The sequence below is a fragment of the Peromyscus leucopus genome, chromosome 6 (genome assembly GCF_004664715.2).
Source record: "Peromyscus leucopus breed LL Stock chromosome 6, UCI_PerLeu_2.1, whole genome shotgun sequence".
NCBI lineage: Eukaryota > Metazoa > Chordata > Mammalia > Rodentia > Cricetidae > Peromyscus > Peromyscus leucopus.
The window spans coordinates 16,098,862-16,119,031 of NC_051068.1; the positions used below are offsets into that span (position 1 = coordinate 16,098,862).

A 20,170-nucleotide genomic window follows, 5' to 3' on the forward strand; every position below is an offset into this window, starting at 1 on the left:
CACTATGCCATCAATTGTCTCGCTTCTATAAAGTAAGTCTGCTAACTAGTCAAGGTTATAGATGGCAGAACCAGAGCCTGGAAAGTTTAACTGTACAAGGTCACACAGCTGCCGGGTGGCAGGGCCAGGGCTTGATCCAGGACAGCTTTACCCTCCAGAGCTGTTTGCCCCTCCACGGCCTGCCTCTCAGCCTGGCGCTGTTCTAGCAATGTTGGCTGCAGAAGGAAGCTTCTGGGAGAGCTGCACTGTCTTTGACTTTAGGCACAATGCAGTCACTAAAGCCATTTCCCCATAAACACCGTGGTCTTGATATGCCCCATCTCTCTGATGGACAGTTCTCTCCACTACCCAGAAGCTCAGGGCTCACTGGTCATCAGGCTCTGAACCAAGGCCAAGCCACGCTCGCCCTGGCTCTCCTCTGAGTCACTGCCACTAACCCCATCCACTTTCCTATTGCCACAAGCATCTGGTCCAGACTGCTCTCCCGTGGTCACCTCGTCCCCAACCCCAGGATTCCAAGTGCCACAGGGATGGGTCCGAGCACAGTATCGGGGAATGGCCACACCGAGAGCAGAGCCTCTCACAAGGAGAGGGCAAGCTTCATTTCTGAATTTTAAGAAGAAAATTGTCATGTGTAACAATGAGAATCTGCGGGAACAAAATAGATGAATAGAACTAGAGAGGTAGGACTGTGGCAAAGAAACGTGGAGAGGGAAACTGGGCGAACATGATCTCAGTGGCTGAAGGAAGTGGGCCTTTCAGTGAAATGCTTCTGGTTAATCAATTCCATCCCAAACCCCAAGGGGGCTATCATCAAACCCAGACATGGTAGCCTACACCCAATCCTAGAACTCGGGAAGCTACGGCAGGAGGATTTCCATGAGTCCTAGCCCAGCTTGAGCTGCAGACTGAAACCTCATCAAAACAAGACAAGAGTGAGACATCACCATGGAAAACAGGTAGATGGTGTTGTCCAGGATGACGAACTTGGATTTCCTGGCTACTCCGTCAACAGAAGACTTCAGGTAGGTACAGCCTCCCTCACTGCAAAGGTCACCAAGGACTCGGAAGGTCTGATTTTCAATCTGGGGGGGAAAAGGTTTTAAAATGAATGACTATGTAGAGTTAATAAAGTCAAAATGTCTTCATCATTAGCAGTTTCAAAGGTATATTTTTCAAGGAACCATGCAGAACATGCCCATAGATTCCTAACCAGAACAATTTAGATACAAATACCAGTATGATAATTAAAAAAATAACTATATATGTTATTCATATCAACATAATGCCACAGATGAAAGTTCATTTAAAAATGGAAAGAATAGCATAAACATGTCAAATAAAAGTACACATGGAAGGGCTAGAGAGATGGCTCAGCCGTGGAGAGCGTGCTGCTCTTACAGGACCTGAGTTTGGTTCCCTGCACCATGTCAAGCACCTCACAACTGCCTGTAACTCCAGCTCTGGGGATCCGATGCCCTTTTCTGGTCTCTTCAGGGAACTTCACCCAATTGCACACACTACACCCTCTACATACACATAATTAAAATACAACTAAATTAACAGAAACCAGACAAAATGATTCAATTCCCCTGGCTATATTACATGCTGGTACTCATTCCCGAGTTCTTAAGTTAAATGCAGTTTTCCTGTGTCAAGGTCAGCAATGAAACTAGACCCACACAGAGGGCACTTTCTTTATCTCAGCAGCACACAGGGCTGACTCCGTGGGCTCTGGTTGTTATTTGAAAGGACAGACGAGCTGGGGACTGGTCACAGTTGTCTTGCTCTCAGGGGCTATGTCAGAAGACAACTTATGTCTCAAGGGAGCTGGTAAAAGGACACATTTTCCTGTTTTAAAGAGCATTTTCTTGAATATACATGCAAGAGAAAATTTCCCTCACACAGAAAATCCATTTAATCTAATTTTTCTTTCAAATTCCCATCATATTAGTACAGAATCTATATCTATTCTTCACAGATATGCTGCTGGGGGCTAAAGTGAAGTAGGTTACATGGTGGAATCTGTATTTGTTCTCATCTCCCTTAAGTTAAACATGACACTGACTACACCCTCCAAGCTACTAAAACAGCTATTTGAATATCTGTGAAATCTCAGGATATAAAAGTTTTGTCTAAAAATTCACAAAAACACATTTATTCCTGTGAGCCAAGCAGGGAAACTGTCAATTTACTAGTCATCAAGGAACAAGAAAGGATCCCCAAACCAGAGGCCAATATGAAGGAAACATAGTGCACGTATCCAAAGTGGGGTGACTTCTCATGGCTGATCTGAAGCGAAGACAGAGGGAACTGCTGGGCCTCAAAGTGCTGGGAATTCTACCACAAGTAACTGGAAAATCCATTCAGAATTGGAAGTCCTTCAGTTCATATTAAATATGATATATTTACTGAACTTGTAGCTGAATTCCTACATTTTAACATCCTCTTAAGGAGCTAGGCAAGATGGCCCAGTGAACGGCGTCTACTACCACGCCTGAAGGCCTGAGTTTCAAGTTTGATTCCTAGGACTCTGGGGAAACAGAGAACTGACTCCTATGAATTGTTCTCTGACTTCCACACAGGCTCGAGACTCATGAGTAAGACATCCACAAATGAATAAATAACAATAAGAAGCTTCTTAGCATTTCATTTTGCCAACAGACTTCTTTTAATTAAAGGCTAGCCTAAGCTTTACCCTGGAGTGACAATGACTTAGATTCCTTGAGTTTTCCAAAAGCCATTTAGAGAACCTCCAAAATTAAACTGTTTTCATAATAGGACCAAGATGTTATCTATCTTTTAAAACATTTCCCCCCATAAGTATGGAGGAGAATTCTGTCGAGGAGAATTCTGTAGAAGCCACTGGACCTGTGAGACTATAACACTTATGATGGCTAATGTAATGGGTACTTGTGTGATATTAGATTTTATATTTTTTTCTAGTTTTCCTACAACTCAACAGCAACAACAAAATAACTGGATTAAAATACAGACAGGCAAAGGTTGCAGAGAGAAATTTCTCCCAAGAAGACATACCAATCACCAGCAAGTACACACACACACACAAAAGCAGCAGCCACCATTCTTAAGTCATTTACAAATTAGAGCTTCAGTGCCTGACCACTGCCACCTATTAGGATGGTTGTTATTAAACAGAGGGGGAAACCACAGTACTATGGCCGGGATGCAGAAACAGTCCTGTGCACTACTGGCGGGAATGCAAATGCTGCAGCTGCTGCAGGAAACAGCATGGCACTTCCTCAAAAAATGAAAACCAGAATCACTGCATGATGTAGCAGTTCTACTTGTGGACACGCACACAATTAAACAACTTTGAAGCACTCCCTGTGCACCTGTTCCTAGTGGCATTTTCCCAACAGCCGTACCTGCACGAGGCCTGCACAAGACTGGTCTCTTTAACATTTCATCATGGATGGGGAGGGGCCTATGAGGCCCTAGGTCTACCAGGGGAGAAAGAGGAGGAGAGGGAGAGGGGCGATTGGCAGTTAATGGTTGCTGGGAAGGGGCATCATTTCCTTTAGTGGTGTAAGCAGCTGTGAGTTGCCTCTAGCAAATAGCTCCCTACCCATGCTTATACAAGCAACCCTAACTAACTCAGTGGATTAAAACAAAGACATGACAGTTGGGGGGACTAGGTGGGAAGAAGGAAGTGTTGGCGGGTGGGGTAGAGGTGGGGAATAAGAGAAGGCAATGGAAGAGGTGTTCACAATACATTGTATTTATGATGGAAATTGTCAAAAACTAGAGGAAAAGATAGGAAAGTTTTTGTTTTATCTGTTGATGGGTGGTGGCAATGGTTATACAACATGAATATATCTGTGCCACTAAGCTGTACACCTAATTTTCTTAAGTTTTCTAATAGCTCTTTGCACATCTGACCTCTCAATAATTTTTAAGTGTGTATTGGGTTCCTAATCTCAAAAATCTAAGTGCCGTTATTTTGGTGAAATGTGCACACATACCTGAGGGGCTTATTAGCTGTTTAATTCAAGGTTATTCTTTTTGCTAAGTTTTTATGCTTAAGGAAACCATAGCCAAACTGAATAAACAGGTTAGAAACAATACAGGGGTGAGTCCCTCAAACTGCTCTGAAATAGAAGCACATGGCATTCTCATTACAGTTACAATGGTCAACGGCTTAAGGAAAACCTGAGAAGGAAAACCAACCCTACTCAGTATGAGAAAGATAGGATTTGGCTCTGAGCTACAGACCAGAACCAACAAGGCTTACCTGCATGTCATATGACCCATCATGGTTATACGTCACAGCTATGACTATATCTTTATGGAGTAAGGGAAAATTAAAGAAGAAAAAAAAAAGAAGAAAACATTATGTAAACAATGGAGATGATGAACTTCCCCCACTCAACTCTAAGTTACTCAGGTATTGCAAGAAAAGGCACCACCTTAACTCCAGGGGAGACAATGTTTTCCTTAGCAGCCCCTGACCAGGCTCAGCACAGGTAGATTGGCAAACCATTCTCTTTTGAAAATGCACTTTTAGTATTTTATATATTTTCACCTGCACACGAAAGGTTATAGTGATAGTGCAGAAAATGCAATCAACTAGCAAAGGGAAGGTCTGGCTTGAGACCCAAACCTCCCATCTGATTGCCTCTGTGGTCTTGGCTAAGTCACTCTGTCTCTGTTCCTTCGTTGTCTGGCCAGTAAGCAGGCATGGGAATGTTAACAATGACATTTTTGTGACTACAGCTGTACACGTTAATAATATTTCTTTCCTTCCAAAACCTGTCCTATGAGTCTCCTCCTTGCCTTCCTGATGTTCTTCCTGACCTAGGCTGACTGGCTCTCAAGGCATCTTCTGGGCCCTCCCTGCTTCCCATCTCAACCCTTTCATTTCCATATTCAAATTACTGTCCTGGGAATTTGTAATTACCAGGAATTTTTAATTACAAAAATAATTCAAGCCAGGGTTCGACCCCAAACCCTGAGGAATGTATACTTACATAACACTACATCCTGCTAAATTGCCACGCCTTGTTAAACGTATCACAAGCTGTTTAAGATTCTCTGGTGGGAAACAAAAATAACTGGAGTCGGGGGAATAACAATTTCACTCTGTGACGTTATCAAATCTTTACTATAATTCTGCTTGCATTCATGTCACTTAAACACTCTTAATGTTTTGTAATGGAAAGAAAATTGATCTGGTGTAATCGGAGGCATTTTCTCCTAAAAAACTTAAAGCATGTTCATAATATGTAGAGTCCGAAACTCTCAGCTTCGTTTTATACCTATCCTCTATGTGTGACTCAGCTCTAAGCAAATTGGAAAATGGACCAGTTGATACTCCCATATGCCTCTTTGCTCATGGTTCCTACTTCCCCATCTCCTCACATCACAGTGGTGTAAACTTATTTACACCAGGTTCACAGTGGTAGGTCTTTGAATTCACTCTTTTGAACATTAATAGACTTCTACCTATAAAACAGTTATAATTCTCTCTTCATCCCAGTTTATGAGAAATTTTCTCTTTAAAAAAACTGCAAAGTTGAAACTGCTTACAAATAAAGTCCAATAACCCCATGGCCTGCACCTTCAAGTACTACAACACTCACATTCCAACCATATACACTTCCTAATGGCAGAATCCTAGACAGACACACAGACACAGACAGACAGACAGACAGACACACACACACACACACACACAGAAACTAACTTACTTTCTCAACATCTATCAGTATAACTGTTTTCACAAGCTTTACACTGGGTGGGTGAAAATTCTCCACCCTACATATTATAAGCATGCTTTAAATTTTTAAATGCTCCCAATTACACCAGATCATTTTTCTTTCCATTACAAAATATTAAGAGTGTTTAAGTGACATGAAAGCAAGCAGAATTATAGTAAAGGTTTGATTATAATTCCACAAAGTGAAATAGTTATTCCCTCCTCCAGTTACTCTTGTTTCCCACCAGAGAATCTTAAACAGCTTGTGATACATTTAACAAGGCATGGCAATTTAGCAGGATGTAGTGTTATGTAAGTATACATTCCTCAGGGTTTGGGGTCGAACCCTGGCTTGAATTATTTTTCTATGACCTTTGGAAAATGATTGATACCTGAGTTGTCCTTGGCTAAGAAAGATTAGTTGTTGATAATGAAGGTGGCACTAGTAATAGCATGAATCTTATTGGCCTGTTCTAAAATGCAAATGAGATAATCTCAGGAAAATGTTTAATACTGTATCTGAAAACATTCAATAAATGTAAGCTATTATCATTATTATTGAGAGCCAACACTGGGTTCTGAAAAACATGGCCAACAGTAACAAAATAATATATAAAAATTCAGGTCATAAACATAGCATTGAAATACTTGGTCATTGTCATTAAGAAAACTGAAAATTGCTTCTGCTTTAGATTCACAGATATGTTGGGGCTTTCTGTCTGGGATACTCTCCTGGCCACTGTTCATTAGCAGTTTTCAAGGACTCCTTAGAACGTTTCCAGTGAGTTATATTCAGAATCAGATTATTTTTGTGGAATAGTGGTAAAAGTATATAGTGAACAGCAATCATGTTGGCTTTTCAATTACATACTTCTTCATTTTTAAATTAAAATATTTTTAATTCTAATAAAATTCAGCATAATTCAAAATACTACTCAGTGATTTAATGAAGACCTATGCCAAATAGCACAGCTGGCTCATCTGAATTACAGTGGAATATGTGATTTGTCTGTTTAATTTAGGTTGCAAAGGTCACTGCAATTTTCCTCACTGATGTGTGCAGTCAGCATGCAGGAGTTGCTAACAAGACATCCTCAGATTTTCGAGGCTGCTTTTTAGGATGATATGAGTAAACACTCTAACCCAAGATGCAGGGATAGCACCGGTTATGCCGTGGAGTGAGAGGTGTTTCAACTTTCTTTGCGAAGGCTTGGAGATCACCCAGTATAGTTCTAGCAGTGTCCACCTAGGCTGAGGGTGACATAATGGTCACAATGCAATCGCTTTGTGAAGAGTATTTGCTACACTGTAGTGATGTCTATGATATCTAGAGTCAAAAGGTCCTGCTCTCCTCAGAGAAGAGGGGACTGATCTGCTGGCAGGGAGCTGCTCTAGCCAGCTCGCCTGCTTTTTATGAGAGCTGCCAGAGCTCAAGGATACCTCACATCCTCGTATCCAGGATACTTGACCTACTCTGGCTTCTCATGCACACTGTCCTCTAGCAGAAGGGATGGTGACCGGCTATGACAGGACTAAGATCCTCTGTATCCTGCCTGGTCATGATTTATTAACCACCTTCTTCTGGCTTAGGTGCCACCATCTTCTAACTTCAGTTAAAGTAAGTTAGTCTTTAAGCCTTCTCAAACGAGTACACAGAAAATAAAAACCAAACTACCCAACCAAAAAGTGTTAGGAAAAGCATGGAGTCAATTTCAAAAGGAGTGGGCACCCATGATGCTCTGCCCTGCCTGGCCTTGGTAAGTTACCCTATTTCTGGACTTCAGCGTCAGCATCCACACATGAGCCGGGACACCCTTCATTCCCCTCATTATGTTGTGGTAAAGATAAACACTCATATGATGAAACATAGACTAAACAACAGCTCTTCAGTGACCCAGTCCACACGGATCTCAAGGCACTGCATGAACAGTGGGTGACCCTCTGTCCCCGACAGTTTTGAACACTGTTTTCTTATCTAAAAGCGATGTTCTTAGAGCAGAAAGCCTGCAGAGCAATAAAAAGTACAAAGAGCTGAGGAGAACGGCCTTGCCTCAGATCAGACCCTGGTCTCATTACTACTACTTTGTCACATTTCACTTCAGTTGTTTATTGGTATGACTTACGGCATATTTTTAGAATACTTAAAAGCAGAGAAGTAGGGAGAGAATGTACACCATTAACTCCATGACCCTGCCAATCAACTCCACTGGCTATTTAAAATCTCACAGCTGACTGAGCATGACCAGGCTAGAAGTGTTTTTGTGCTATGTTTCTGCATTTCTCTTGTAATGAAACATTACTTACCATTTTTACCACTTCTCAGAGTCATGTTTCTGGTGTAAGAGATATTCAGTCTTCTCCCACTGCTGAATGAAAACGGAGAGAATTGATCTAGAAAAAATTTAAAATGCAACAACAAAATTACAAGTATCAAGCTCCCAAGTATACTCTACAAAAGCAAATCTAAACCACAGGTCCTCAATTGGCAGCTCAGTTCTTACTATTTGAAATTTAAGGTAGATACTCTGACTTACGTCTCAGAGACTTTCATGACAAGTCCCAGCTTCTCTGGAAGAATCTGATTATTTGTAAGTCAGCTCTTGTCCTCTGGTGGCACAGCGGTCCCCACCCTGCCCCAGTCTCTAACATTCATTGTTTTCCTCTCACTGGGTCTGTGTCACTGGCTCAGCTCTATGTGCTGAGGTGTGCATGCTCTGCTGGATACAACCCAGAGACTGGTGTAACTAAACTGAAGCCATCTAGTGTGGAGCCTGTAAGTGTGATACTTATAAATTTAAGAAGTAAAGGAGCAGAGTGAGACTAGAGCAAACAAATCTAAAGACATAGCTGCATTCTTTAAGCTTTCAATACAATGATTTGAAAAAAATCTAAAATCAAAGATGCTAACAACAGAATCCGATAGGAGGCAAGAACATATAACAATGCTAGGGCTGCTGCTTTAGTGGTCAGCAGCAGCAGCTGCTCTTCCCAACAGCCTAGGCGGGATTCCCATAGATGGAGGTTTATAACCATCCCTGAGTCCAGTCCTAGGGTCCCTCTTCTGGCCTTGACAGGCACTGTATGTATACAGAGCACGGACTCAGATACAGGCAAAACACTCATACACATAAATAAAAATAAACTAAAAACAAAAATTTTAATATAATAATTCTCATAATAAAAGAGAAATAGACTTAAAATTATGTTTAATCCAATGTTCAACATTATCCTGAGTAAATACTGGGGGCAAGTTTGAGAATGCAGATTTTGTATTAGCTTGGGGGCAGTGGGGGCAGGGGGTGGGGGACCTTTCAATGCAGAGCTGACTGAAGCTATAATACACCATCCTATGAGGCAACTAGTTGCCAGGAAAAGGTTGGGCAACCATCAGAGCATGCTGGAGGAGGAAAGCATGTGGCAACCAGGACAGATCCTTCCACAGCATATCTATCCTCTGACACCCTGAAGGACCAAAATCTCTATCCAGACAGAAATTTAATTATGGGATGGAAAAAGAGGAAGAAGAAACTCAGTAATGAAACACGGCTAGCTCAGAGCAATCTGGATCTCCAGTGTTCCAGACTCTGGGCGACCAAGGGCTTTGCTGTAGGAACAGTGGGTACAATGGAGCAAACCACCCGGAGTGCTGAATGCAGAGTCAACAGGGATCAGCACACGATACAGGAAGAACCAGTGTTCAGTTAGAAAGAGAGCAATTTCTGCAATGTTAGGGCATTGTTCGAGCTACATCTACTGAGTTCAATAGTGCTTATTTGTGCACTTGTGATGTATGTACTTATGCTTATGATGCACTTGTGATACATGAAGAGTTCTTTTCCACACTGAAAAATATCTGCATATAATAGGATCAGTCAGTGGAAGCAGAAAAGGCAAGAAAGACACACAGAAAGAGAAGCATGTTTCTTGCTGATTCAGAGACTATAGCAAGGGAAGAAAAGTGTGCTCTGTACCTTGTGTGTGAAGTCTGAAAGCGCTGGTCATCTCTTTCTCTTGGAGGATGAGCCCCAAAGCTGCCTGGCATACAGCCTCTTTGGCTATGATGCTATGGGTGGGTAGGAGTGTCTTGTGGTGCTGAGGGATGAAGTCAGTGTGCACGTTTCCAGCTTCGAACTCTGGGTGGCCAGACAGCCGGAGCAGGAAGTCCACATTGGTGCGCAAGCCGACAATCTAGGAAGAGAAGCAAACCTGGGTCCTGCTGAGTGTGGAAAACAATATATTCAGAAAAGCATCTGCTCTATGACCCATTGAGGTGTCATGTGGAGAAGGGTCACACTCAACTGTCACCAGATTTATCACTGCATATCTGGACTTACACTTGAAAATCCAGCTTAACAAGAGAAACAGGATGTGGGACGTGGGACAGCAGGGGTGTTTAATTGGCTCAGGTTAAACATTTAATTGGCTTAGGTTAGGAAAATGATGAATGTCAAAAACAGACATGGAATTTATTTTCAAGAGATCAAAGATTGTTATTTAGAACATTCCACAAAATAGGATGACTGCAAATGCAATGTGATATTGGAGAGGGAACAAGAATAAACAGCTTGAAAGAAACTTCCTTGCAACACTAAAATCCAAAGTTCATACATGGATATAAAAATTTTAAAAAAGGAATATCATCAACCCTAATCACCTCCTCTCAAAAAGCAATGATAAGAGGATTAAAGATAAAGGTGACTGTGGGTTCATGTGTTCATTCACTCAATCATCCATTCCTGATTCCATTTACTGAGCAGTTTTAGGTGCCAGGATCTGACACATGCTCTGGGGACAGTGAGAGAAAACAGCTGCAGCCCCTGCCTCCCAAAGGCTGCTACAGAGACCAAGGCTGGCCAAGGGGGCAGAGGACATCCAAGTGTCCTGCTCTAAACAGAACATCTGGAAATGGAGTCTGAGGAGTGAGCAGGACCGAGGACAGTCAGCAGACAGTATGAGGTAAAGACACGCCAAAGGGGAGGCAGCAGACTTCTCCACATGGGGCCACTCAGGGGAGAGCAAGTATAATCATAGTGTGAGAGCCACGGAAATTGATGCAGATTAATAACACCCAATAATTTTAAAATCATGTGTCATAAATCCTTCTATGAAGTGAAATTAATGGGGCTGGGACTTTTGCACCAGGAAAATTAATGTGATACAGAAAAACAAACTGTCAAATGGATGAAAATAAGTATTAATTGTTTTAAAGAAAACTGACTACACTCACTTCTATAGTTGGCCTTATTTACAGATGCCTAGGATTTCACTAGAATGTAGCACTGACACTAATAGCTCTATGTCTACTATCCTTTTCTTCCTAACTGAAACAAAGACGTGCTCAAAGCCTACACTCGCCCTTGGGGACTTGCCCTGTGAAGACCTGTTTTGTGTCTGACACTGGAATGCAGGAGTGAGGTGAGAACAGGAGCCTCTGGGGAAGACAAAGGGTCACTCTGCCGAGAAAGGGCATCGGCACAGGCCTCGGCTCACTCACGTTGTACTGATGAAGGCTGTACCTCAGTTTCGACAGGGCTGACGGGCGATCTGCGGCCCAGACGACAAGCTTTGCGATCATGGGGTCATAATGCACGGAGACTTCATCTCCTGGAATTGAGAAACACTGTCCATGTCAGCACTCAGGAATGAGGCAGGGCAGAACAACACATTCCTCCCATCACTTCACACTCATCCTCACCAACTCCTGCATGGCAGGTGCCCTCAGCACAATCTGATTTCCAGGAAACCAAGGCTCAGGTGGATTTAAAAACTTGTTCAAAATCTAACAAGGCTTTATCATGTGCTTAAGTGACCCATGGGCCGGCTTTCCTCAGCCTATCTTTTTTTCCTTTCTCTCTGTGGAGGTCAAGGCAAAGCCCTACCTGCTCACATTAAACTTATTTCCACTCCTAGCTTCCAAGCCTTCAGTCCCCTGTGCCCATAGGTAAGAAACCATTCCCGTATGTTGTCCCAGGGCCTCCACATGCACACATGGCATACATATAGCAACCCACCAAACCCCACAAAGTAATTAAATAAATAAAATGTAAAACACCCCCCCACACACACACACGAGATGATAATGCAGTTAAATCTGGGTATGGTGGTGTGATCATTAGCAGGTGAAGGCAGGACATTCACTTTAGCCCAGGAGTTTAAGTCTGGCCAACACAGTTTGGCCTCGTCTTAGAGAAAAGTAACTTATTGCGAATTTAGTTACAGCGATAGCTTTGATCTCACTTAGTGTTACCTTGCCTTACTCCAGTTTCAATCCTTGTAGACACGTCTGCCTGAGGGGTAGAGAGGTGAACCAGTGGTCCAGCCCCTGGCATAAAGCTATTGTCAGGGTCTTCTGCATATATTCTAGCCTCAAAGGCGTGGCCCTGCAGAGGGACTTCTTCCTGGCTCAAGGGAATCCTCTCTCCTGCTGCAATCTGGTAACAAAATAGAGCCTCTTGTGAAAATGCACATTAGAGTTACTAACAGACTCACAGGTCAGTGGTCTTGCTTATACCCTGTGAAAATGGACGTCTGGATTCTATAAAGCAGTCAAATGAAATCTGTGCTGTCCATCCCCTTAAACAGAGTCAATGTGGGGATAAATCTGTTAATTACCATGGGTTCCAGAGTTTTAAAGTAGAGAACGCTTAATTGAAGGCTAATTTCTAAGTATAAAAATCAGTGTTTAATACCATGACAACCTAATTTTCTTATTGGTAAGACACTGTTTACATTTACAATATAATACTCAGTTCCCCAATCATCTTTATATTTTCACTTGGTGTCTGCAATTACATTCACACCCACGAAGAAAGTGTGAACAGCCTATCTACACTATTTTCACCAGCAAGTGAGTGACGAGGAAGGCAGAAAGAACAAGATGTTTGTGTAACTCAGATCACAAGATGGAGAACTATGATCATTCACTGTTACTATAATACTTATCATTTTGGCTCTTATATACAATTTAATATATTTTTACCCTTCAATTAGTATGACTTGAAAAAAGCTAATAGAGCAGTGGTTCTCAACCTTCATAACCCTGTGACCCTTTAATGAAGTTCCTCATATTGTGGTGACCCCCAAACATAAAATTGTTTTAATTGCTATTTCATAACTATAGTTTTGCTACTGTTATAATGTAATGTTATAATGGGATGTAAATATTTTTGGGGACAGAGGTTTGCCAAAGGGGTCATGACCCACAGGTTGAAAACTTATGTAATAGAGGATATGTGGACACATCCTCTCTTCAATTTTCCCCCAAGATTAAAATAATAATAATAATAATAATAATAATAATAATAATAATAATAAATAATAACAACAACAACAACAATTCATGGAAGACACAGGAGAAAAGAGTAACAATATGATTCTGAACTGAAAAGGTAACCCCACAACAGAGATGAGAACATTCCTCAGAACAGAAGGGTCAGGAACCACACACAATACAAAACCAAAGTAGATTTAACTAAATCGAGTGTGTTGGTGGTGTTTCAGGCCACAGTCTCCATACCCACACTGCCTGGGCTCCATTGGCCCCACACTCACCCTGCCCAGGGAATTTTTCAAGCTTTTGTATTCAGAGTCTGTCTACAGTAAGAACCACAGAAGTCCTTGCTGGTATCCTTTCCTTCTATGTTTCAAAATGAAACTCTTCTTGATAAGCTAGTGAGTTCTAATTGTCTTCACATGCCAAAGAAAAAAGTGTTTGCCATGCATCGCATCTTCTAGGATATAATCTTATTTCTTGTTATACAGACCATTTTCAAACTGGCTTATTTTTATTGGCTTTTCTTTTTCTTTTTCTTTTTTTTCTGACACTGGCTTTCCATCGGAGTCCAGGAGAGACTGGTCCTAACTACACCTTCAGGTTGGGAATGCTGTGTCATTTTCACTCTCAGAGAGACATGCAGTAGCTGCAGATTTCCCAGCATCCCCCGAGTCCTGCTGGCCATCTGTGCTGTAACCTGAACTCAGCTGTTGAATCACTGAGCCCTCTTTTTAAGAAGTCTCTGACTCTAGAGGCAGGCCTGAAGTCTCAATTCTCGACTCATCAACTGTCAAGGTCCCCTGCTTTCCCTATGTATGATTCCAGAGCACCTCATGCCCCATGTCAGGCCACAGTTCCTTCATTTCTGGAATGTGCTATGGATGATGAAAGCTCTCTTCCTTTTCTGAAGCTCCTGCAATTTCCTAAGATCCAGAAAAAACATCCCTGGTTTTCCTTCTCATTCCTAAATGCTTAGGGACAAAGTTCCTCTATGATTTTAAAATCCTTTTAGGTGTCCAACGTTTTGACAATGCAACATGATGGTGTCATCTACTAAGTTCATGCCTGAGAACTTTGCAATGAAGTTAAAATTAAAACAACAGCAGCACCAACAACCCCTCATAATGTTTTAAGTAATTACAATTTTTTTGTTGGGGCACATTCAGAAGTGTCTTCGGGTGCAAGCAGCCCATAGGATCACATGGTTACTGCTTCAGGGAAAAAAAAAATCCCTCTTCTTGATTCTAGAAGCAAACACACTTGCTAGTTTTCTCCAACACTATTAATATTTAATAGCTCATTGTGCCTGGATTTCTCATTTCCAGTGCCACAGATAGACCCTGAAGGATCCTTTGGCTCAATCCAAACCACTAATCATTCACCAAAGAAACAGGATAATATTGTCCACAGAAGTTTTGAGAAGACAAAGTTATCCAAATGTCATGAGTTAATCATCAAAGTATGGAAAAAAATACCTTAGACTCAGTACATGAAATGAACCAAGAATCCTCTGGAAATCAAGAGTATTCATACTACTACTTTCATATTATTAGAACAGTTACAGATCATGTGAGTGTGTGTGTGTGTGTTAGATACATCAACAGTGTCAAACACTACAATAACTTCTGAACACTGGCTGTGAATGGCTACTACAATTGAGCGTCTACTCATGGGCTGACAGCAGTCTGCAGATGTACTTTACATGGATCACTGTACTGCTAGAAGACCATGCCCCTCGCTCTTCACTGCCAACTCCTTAGGTCATTTCATCCTGGCTAGCATGGCTTGCCTCTAAAATCTAACATGGTCCACAATGTTGCTGCCTTGGTAGATTACAAGGCTTGGCCTGTGATCAGGACCAGATACAGTGATACAGCTCACCTGCCTATAGCCTAGGACCTAAGCAGGGGATGAAGGTAATTGATAAATTTGGAATCTGTGTTCCTAAAGTGCCAATAACATTGCAGCATCAGATGTAGTTTGTTTGTTTGTTTGTTTTTCAAGACAGGGTTTCTCTGTGTAGTCCTGGCTGTCCTGGAACTCGCTCTGTAGACCAGGCTGGTCTTGAATTCAGAGATCTGTCTACCTCTGCCTCCTGGGATTAAAGGCGTGTGCCACCACTGCCTAGCCAGTTTTTTTTTTTTTTTTTAATCTTACATTTTCCTGTCCTCATCCTAACCACAAAAAAATGAGTCATACTCAAAGTAGTTCACAGCATGATATATTCTCAAGACTGATCTTATTTCTGGTAGTGCCAGGGACTGAACCCAGGCATCAACCATGCTAAGCAAGCACTCTACCACTAAGCTATATCCAGAGCCCAAGACTGATTTTTCCTAGGAAAAACATTCTTACCCTGAACTGCCACTCCACCAAGTCAGTTCCGGTGACCATTTCAGTGACGGGATGTTCTACTTGCAGCCTTGTGTTCATCTCCATGAAATAAAAATTGTGCTCTGAGTCCATGATGAATTCCACAGTTCCTAAGAGGTAAATACAGTTGTCATACCTCAGTGGTATATAATCAGCAGCAAATCAAGATGTCCTATCACAAGAGCTGGAAGACAGCTCAGTAGTGAAGAGCACTAGACCTCCTCCACAGGATTGATAGCACAGGTACACACACAGGTAAAATACCCATGCACATAGGAAAATAAAAATATCATTTAAAAATTTCATTAAAAAAGATTTTTTTACGATGCAACACATTGAGTTTTACTGCTGCAGACTTCATTTGTGGTATGTGATTTGTATTTCATGAAGAAAACACCATATTTTACAGCAACAAATGAGTCTCAGTTTAAGATAGAGAACTGTATGAAATGTAGCAATTGAAAATATCTTTGGAACTCTGAGCAAATGCTGAGCCCAAATTATACCCCAGTCTTATCTGCTGTCGTAATGAGAACACATTTGAACTGTGAGTTACTGTCCCGGCATCCCTACCCCAGAAGCCTCATACCATGACGCCCCACTTTACCTGAACTCTGGACAAAGCCTAACATTTCCCCCTTGATCCCTGTGGTTCCCTCTTAAAGTCCTTGTGAGGACTGGGGCTGTAGCTACATGGTAGATCTTTTATCTCAAATGCACTGGGCCCTAAGTTTAATCTTCAGTATTGCTCCCGCTCCCAATAAGAAAAGTCCTTGTTAGGAACACGCTGAAAAGATTTTTTAGCTGTCCAGTATCTAAGCTGTACGCCAGTCCACGTCTATTGGTAGTCTATTAAGATCTGCAATGCTCCTCCAAGCTTTTTCTTAGTAGTGCTGGGGATGGGTCCCAGACCCAAGTGCATGGTAGGCAAACATCCTTCAGTTTTATTAGGTTTAATTTTACACAACAGTTTAATTACCAGTCTTCTAGGAAATGTGTGTCTATATAGAGGAGGCCCATCGGAAAATAAATACGTGAAAGTAGAATTAATTCCTAGTTCATTTGCTTTAATTGCTGGCTAGGTGATTTAATGAACAGTTTAAATAACAGAAAGAGTGAATGTGACTATGTATGTCTCCATATATGCGCTTATGCAGAAATAAGGAGAATGACAGCAATACCAGAAGGGACAAGACAGTAGAGATACCTAATTATTATTATAAAGTACCTGCGCTTATGACATGAAATGCTAACACTTGCTTTATTTATTTATGGTGTGTGTCTGTCCTTGTGTGCGTCTATGAGTAGAAGCACATACACGCACGCACGCCATGGCACACACGTGGAGGTCAGAGGACCACTTCTGGGAGTCGGTTCTCCCCCTTCCACTGTGGGTTCTGGGGACTGAGCTCGGATGGGCAGGCTTGTATGACAAGTATCACTGGGCCCAACAGATAACCTGACAAAACCAGAAGCTTTCGAGAGCAAAGGATGAGAAAAAATGCTTCAGGCAAACACGCCACAGTGCATCTGGGGGTAGGGTACAGGTCAAAAATGAAGGACAAAGAAAGCTCGGTCTCGGCACTGGGAGGAAAGGCGGCTTATACACACGAGACCGAGAATCTTGCATAGCATGAGACAGGAGGATTCCGCAGTGCAGTATCACTAGGACGGTCTTGAGAGTATCTTGTCTGAGCTTACTGCATGGAGAGTCAAAGGTCCTAATGGTTTTCTGAATCCAGGAACCCACACAAAGGTTATGCACACACCCTGGGCATCAGCCTTCAGAGCTAGTTTAAGAACAGGAGAGAGACTCTGAGGGAGACTGCTGAGAGGAACAAAGGTTGGGGAGGGGGGCACATGGCCGCATGAGAAACACTGGGAGCTACGTTTTGGAATATCAGAGAGGGGTTAGAGCTCCAGTGAAATCCAGCACAGCCCTCACTCTCCATCAAGCATGGGTGACTGACCCAATTCCACCACAGCATGCTCTCCCCACTCCACCTGTTCTCATGAGTTTCTGTTGCTGTGTTGAAACACTGTAGCTAGAGTTTTCCTGCCTGGCCCACAGTCAGGACAAATCTGTCACCCGCCAGTCCCACAGCCGCTCAGACCCAACCAATAAACACAGAGACTTATATTGCTTACAAACTGTATGGCCATGGCAGGCTTCTTGCTAACTGTTCTTATAGCTTAAATTAGTCCATTTCCACAAATCTATACCCTGCCACATGGCTCGTGGCTTACCGGAATTTTCACACACTGCTTGTCCTGGCGGTGGCTGGCACTGACTACTTCCGCCTTCCTATTCCTTCATTTCTCCTCTGTTAGTCCCACCTATACTTCCTGCCTAGCCATGGCCAATCAGGTTTTATTTATTGACCAATCAGAGCAATTTGACATACAGACCATCCCCCAGCACAGCCAAGTGCAGACCATCTCAGACACCTGCACTCAGGCCTGTGGTCCTAATCATCCTCTATGCGGACCTGCTGGGTAAAGCCACGAGGAACCTGAGAATGGGCTCCCACAGGACACACAGAACATCCCACAGCAAAACACCATGAACAAGGCTTCCTTGAACAGAAGAAAGGGCTTATCTGGGCTTACGGCCCCACAGGGTGACAGGTGGCAAGTATGGCGGCTTAAGCAGGAAGCCGAAGGCGCACATCTGGAACCACAAGTGTGAAACAGAGTGCACTTGGAATGGCCCAAGGCTTTGAAACTTGAAAGCCTGCCCTTAGTGACATACTTCCTCCAGCAAGGCCACATTTTCTAAACCTAGGCAAACAGTTCCACCAACCGGGGATCAAGTAATCAAACATCTGAGCCTGTGGGAGACATTGTCTTCAAACCATCAACGAAGGTGCCAGAGAGGTCAGCTCTGCCTTATGATGAACAGAGAAAGTGAAAGCAGTGGGGCCACCCAGAGGGATTAATAACTGGATCTCCTCACAAACCACCCCTTTGACTGGCAGGTGAGCAAAACTCAAGAAAAGGAAGAATAACAGAGGGCCTGTGCTCTCGCAGACGGCACAAAAAGATTTGCTCAACAAAGGCTGAAAACATTTACTTCTGATTTCTCAACTGACCACCTTGGAGGAAAGGAAATGGGAAGTCTTATTAGATTTTGAGAGAGAGAGAGAGTGAGAGAGAGAGAGAAAGCGCTCTTGCTCTCTCTCACTCACTCACTCACTGCTTACCTTAAAGAATCTAGGGTCACCTGTGAGACAGGGCCTCTGGGCATGCCTGTTGGGGATTACCTGGACTATAATCTGAGTATAAACTGAGGTGGGGAGGCTTGCCCACTGTGTGTGGCGCCATTCCATGCCTGGTGTCCTAGACTGTGTAAGCAAAGAACGAGAACTGACTGGCGGCACATGCATTATCCATCACTGTCTGCTTCCTGTTTGTACATTCAAGATGCTTCAAGCTCCTACCCCTGCGACTTCCAGGCCACGGTGAACAGGAATCTTGAAGTGTGAGCCAGAACAAACCCTCTTTCTTAAGTAACTTTTGTTAGGTATTTTATCACAGTATCAGGAATCGAAACTATGACATTGCTGTTAAGCTTGATATATAGATTATATTAAATATAAACAAATACATGCTTCTGTGTAATATATGAACACATTTAAAATATTCTTTTTCTGTATCGTTATTAAACAACCCACCCTATTGCTGGTGAAACCCAGTTTCTGGAGGTAGCTACACTGTATTCTGGATTTTCTATCACGGTTACTGTCATAGCCCTGGCCTCAGCTGGAACACCAGATCATGACGCCCCCATCCCTGCTATTCCTGGAAATGCCAAGACCACCAGTGTGGGAGAGGAAACCTTTGAGAGAAGACGGCATTCTCCTGGTGGTAAAAACTCAAAGCTTTTTGATACAGACAGTAACCCAAAGCCACAGCAGACTGGTGCCTGGGCAGACCTCAATTCTGCTCACGCTTTTTCTTTTTAACATGTAATTTTTGCCTCTAAAATGTTATAATTGGATCATTTCTCCTTATTTTCCTTTTATAATCATCTTTCCTTCTCTCTGGGATGCTAACTAAGGATTAGGTCAAGGATAACACATTTCTGTGGTATTTATATTTAATTTGGTCTTCTTTTTCTCTCCTTTTTCATTTATCACTTCTAAAATTTTATTTTCCAGCTTAGTACACCTTTAATCCCAGCACCTGGAAGGCAGAGGCAGGCAGATTTCGGGAGTTGGGGGTTAGCCTGGTCTACTTCTGTTTTAGGGTTTCTGTTGCTGTGAAGAGACACCATGACCATGGCAACTCTCATAAAGGAAAACATTTAATTGTGGTGGCTGGCTTATAGTTCAGAAGTTCAGTCCATTATTGGCATGGTGGGAAGCGAGGCACCATGCAGGCAGACATGGTGCTGGAGAGGTAGCTGAGGGTTCTTACATCTTGACTGACTCACAGGCAATAGGAAGTGGGCTGTCTCAGTGGATATAGGAGACCTCAAAGCCCCGCCTTCACAGTGACACACTGCCTCCAAAAAGGCCACATCTACTCCAACAAGGCCACACCTCCTAATAGTAGCACTCCCTTTGGGTGTCATTTTCTTTCAAATAACCACAACACAGTAAGTTCCAGGCCAGCCAGAGCTACATAGTGAGTCTTGTCTCAAAAACAAACTTTTTTCCTCCATTTTTCATTTCCTTTCAAATGTTTCTGTTTTATTATTCTTTTGTTATTCTTTTGTTACTTGTATTGTGCTAGTAAAGACTTTTAAAGAGTTGCTGCAGTGTTTCTGTATCTGGATGTAATACGATGTCACTGTTACTACT

General features: G+C 42.5%; 1 protein-coding gene across 2 annotated transcripts in view; it reads right to left on the reverse strand.

Moving 5' to 3' along the window:
- Positions 1 to 20,170, reverse strand: part of Mccc1 (methylcrotonoyl-CoA carboxylase 1) — a 46,512-nt gene that overhangs the window by 4,285 nt on the left and 22,057 nt on the right. For both annotated transcript variants that reach the window (XM_028858494.2, XM_037206541.1), the window contains 7 exons: positions 15,348 to 15,475; positions 11,967 to 12,150; positions 11,214 to 11,323; positions 9,691 to 9,907; positions 8,024 to 8,110; positions 4,256 to 4,305; positions 948 to 1,085 (listed from right to left, as the gene is read on the reverse strand). In XM_028858494.2, coding sequence (XP_028714327.1) covers positions 948 to 1,085; positions 4,256 to 4,305; positions 8,024 to 8,110; positions 9,691 to 9,907; positions 11,214 to 11,323; positions 11,967 to 12,150; positions 15,348 to 15,475 — 914 coding nt within the window. The remainder of the gene's footprint in view (positions 1 to 947; positions 1,086 to 4,255; positions 4,306 to 8,023; positions 8,111 to 9,690; positions 9,908 to 11,213; positions 11,324 to 11,966; positions 12,151 to 15,347; positions 15,476 to 20,170) is intronic.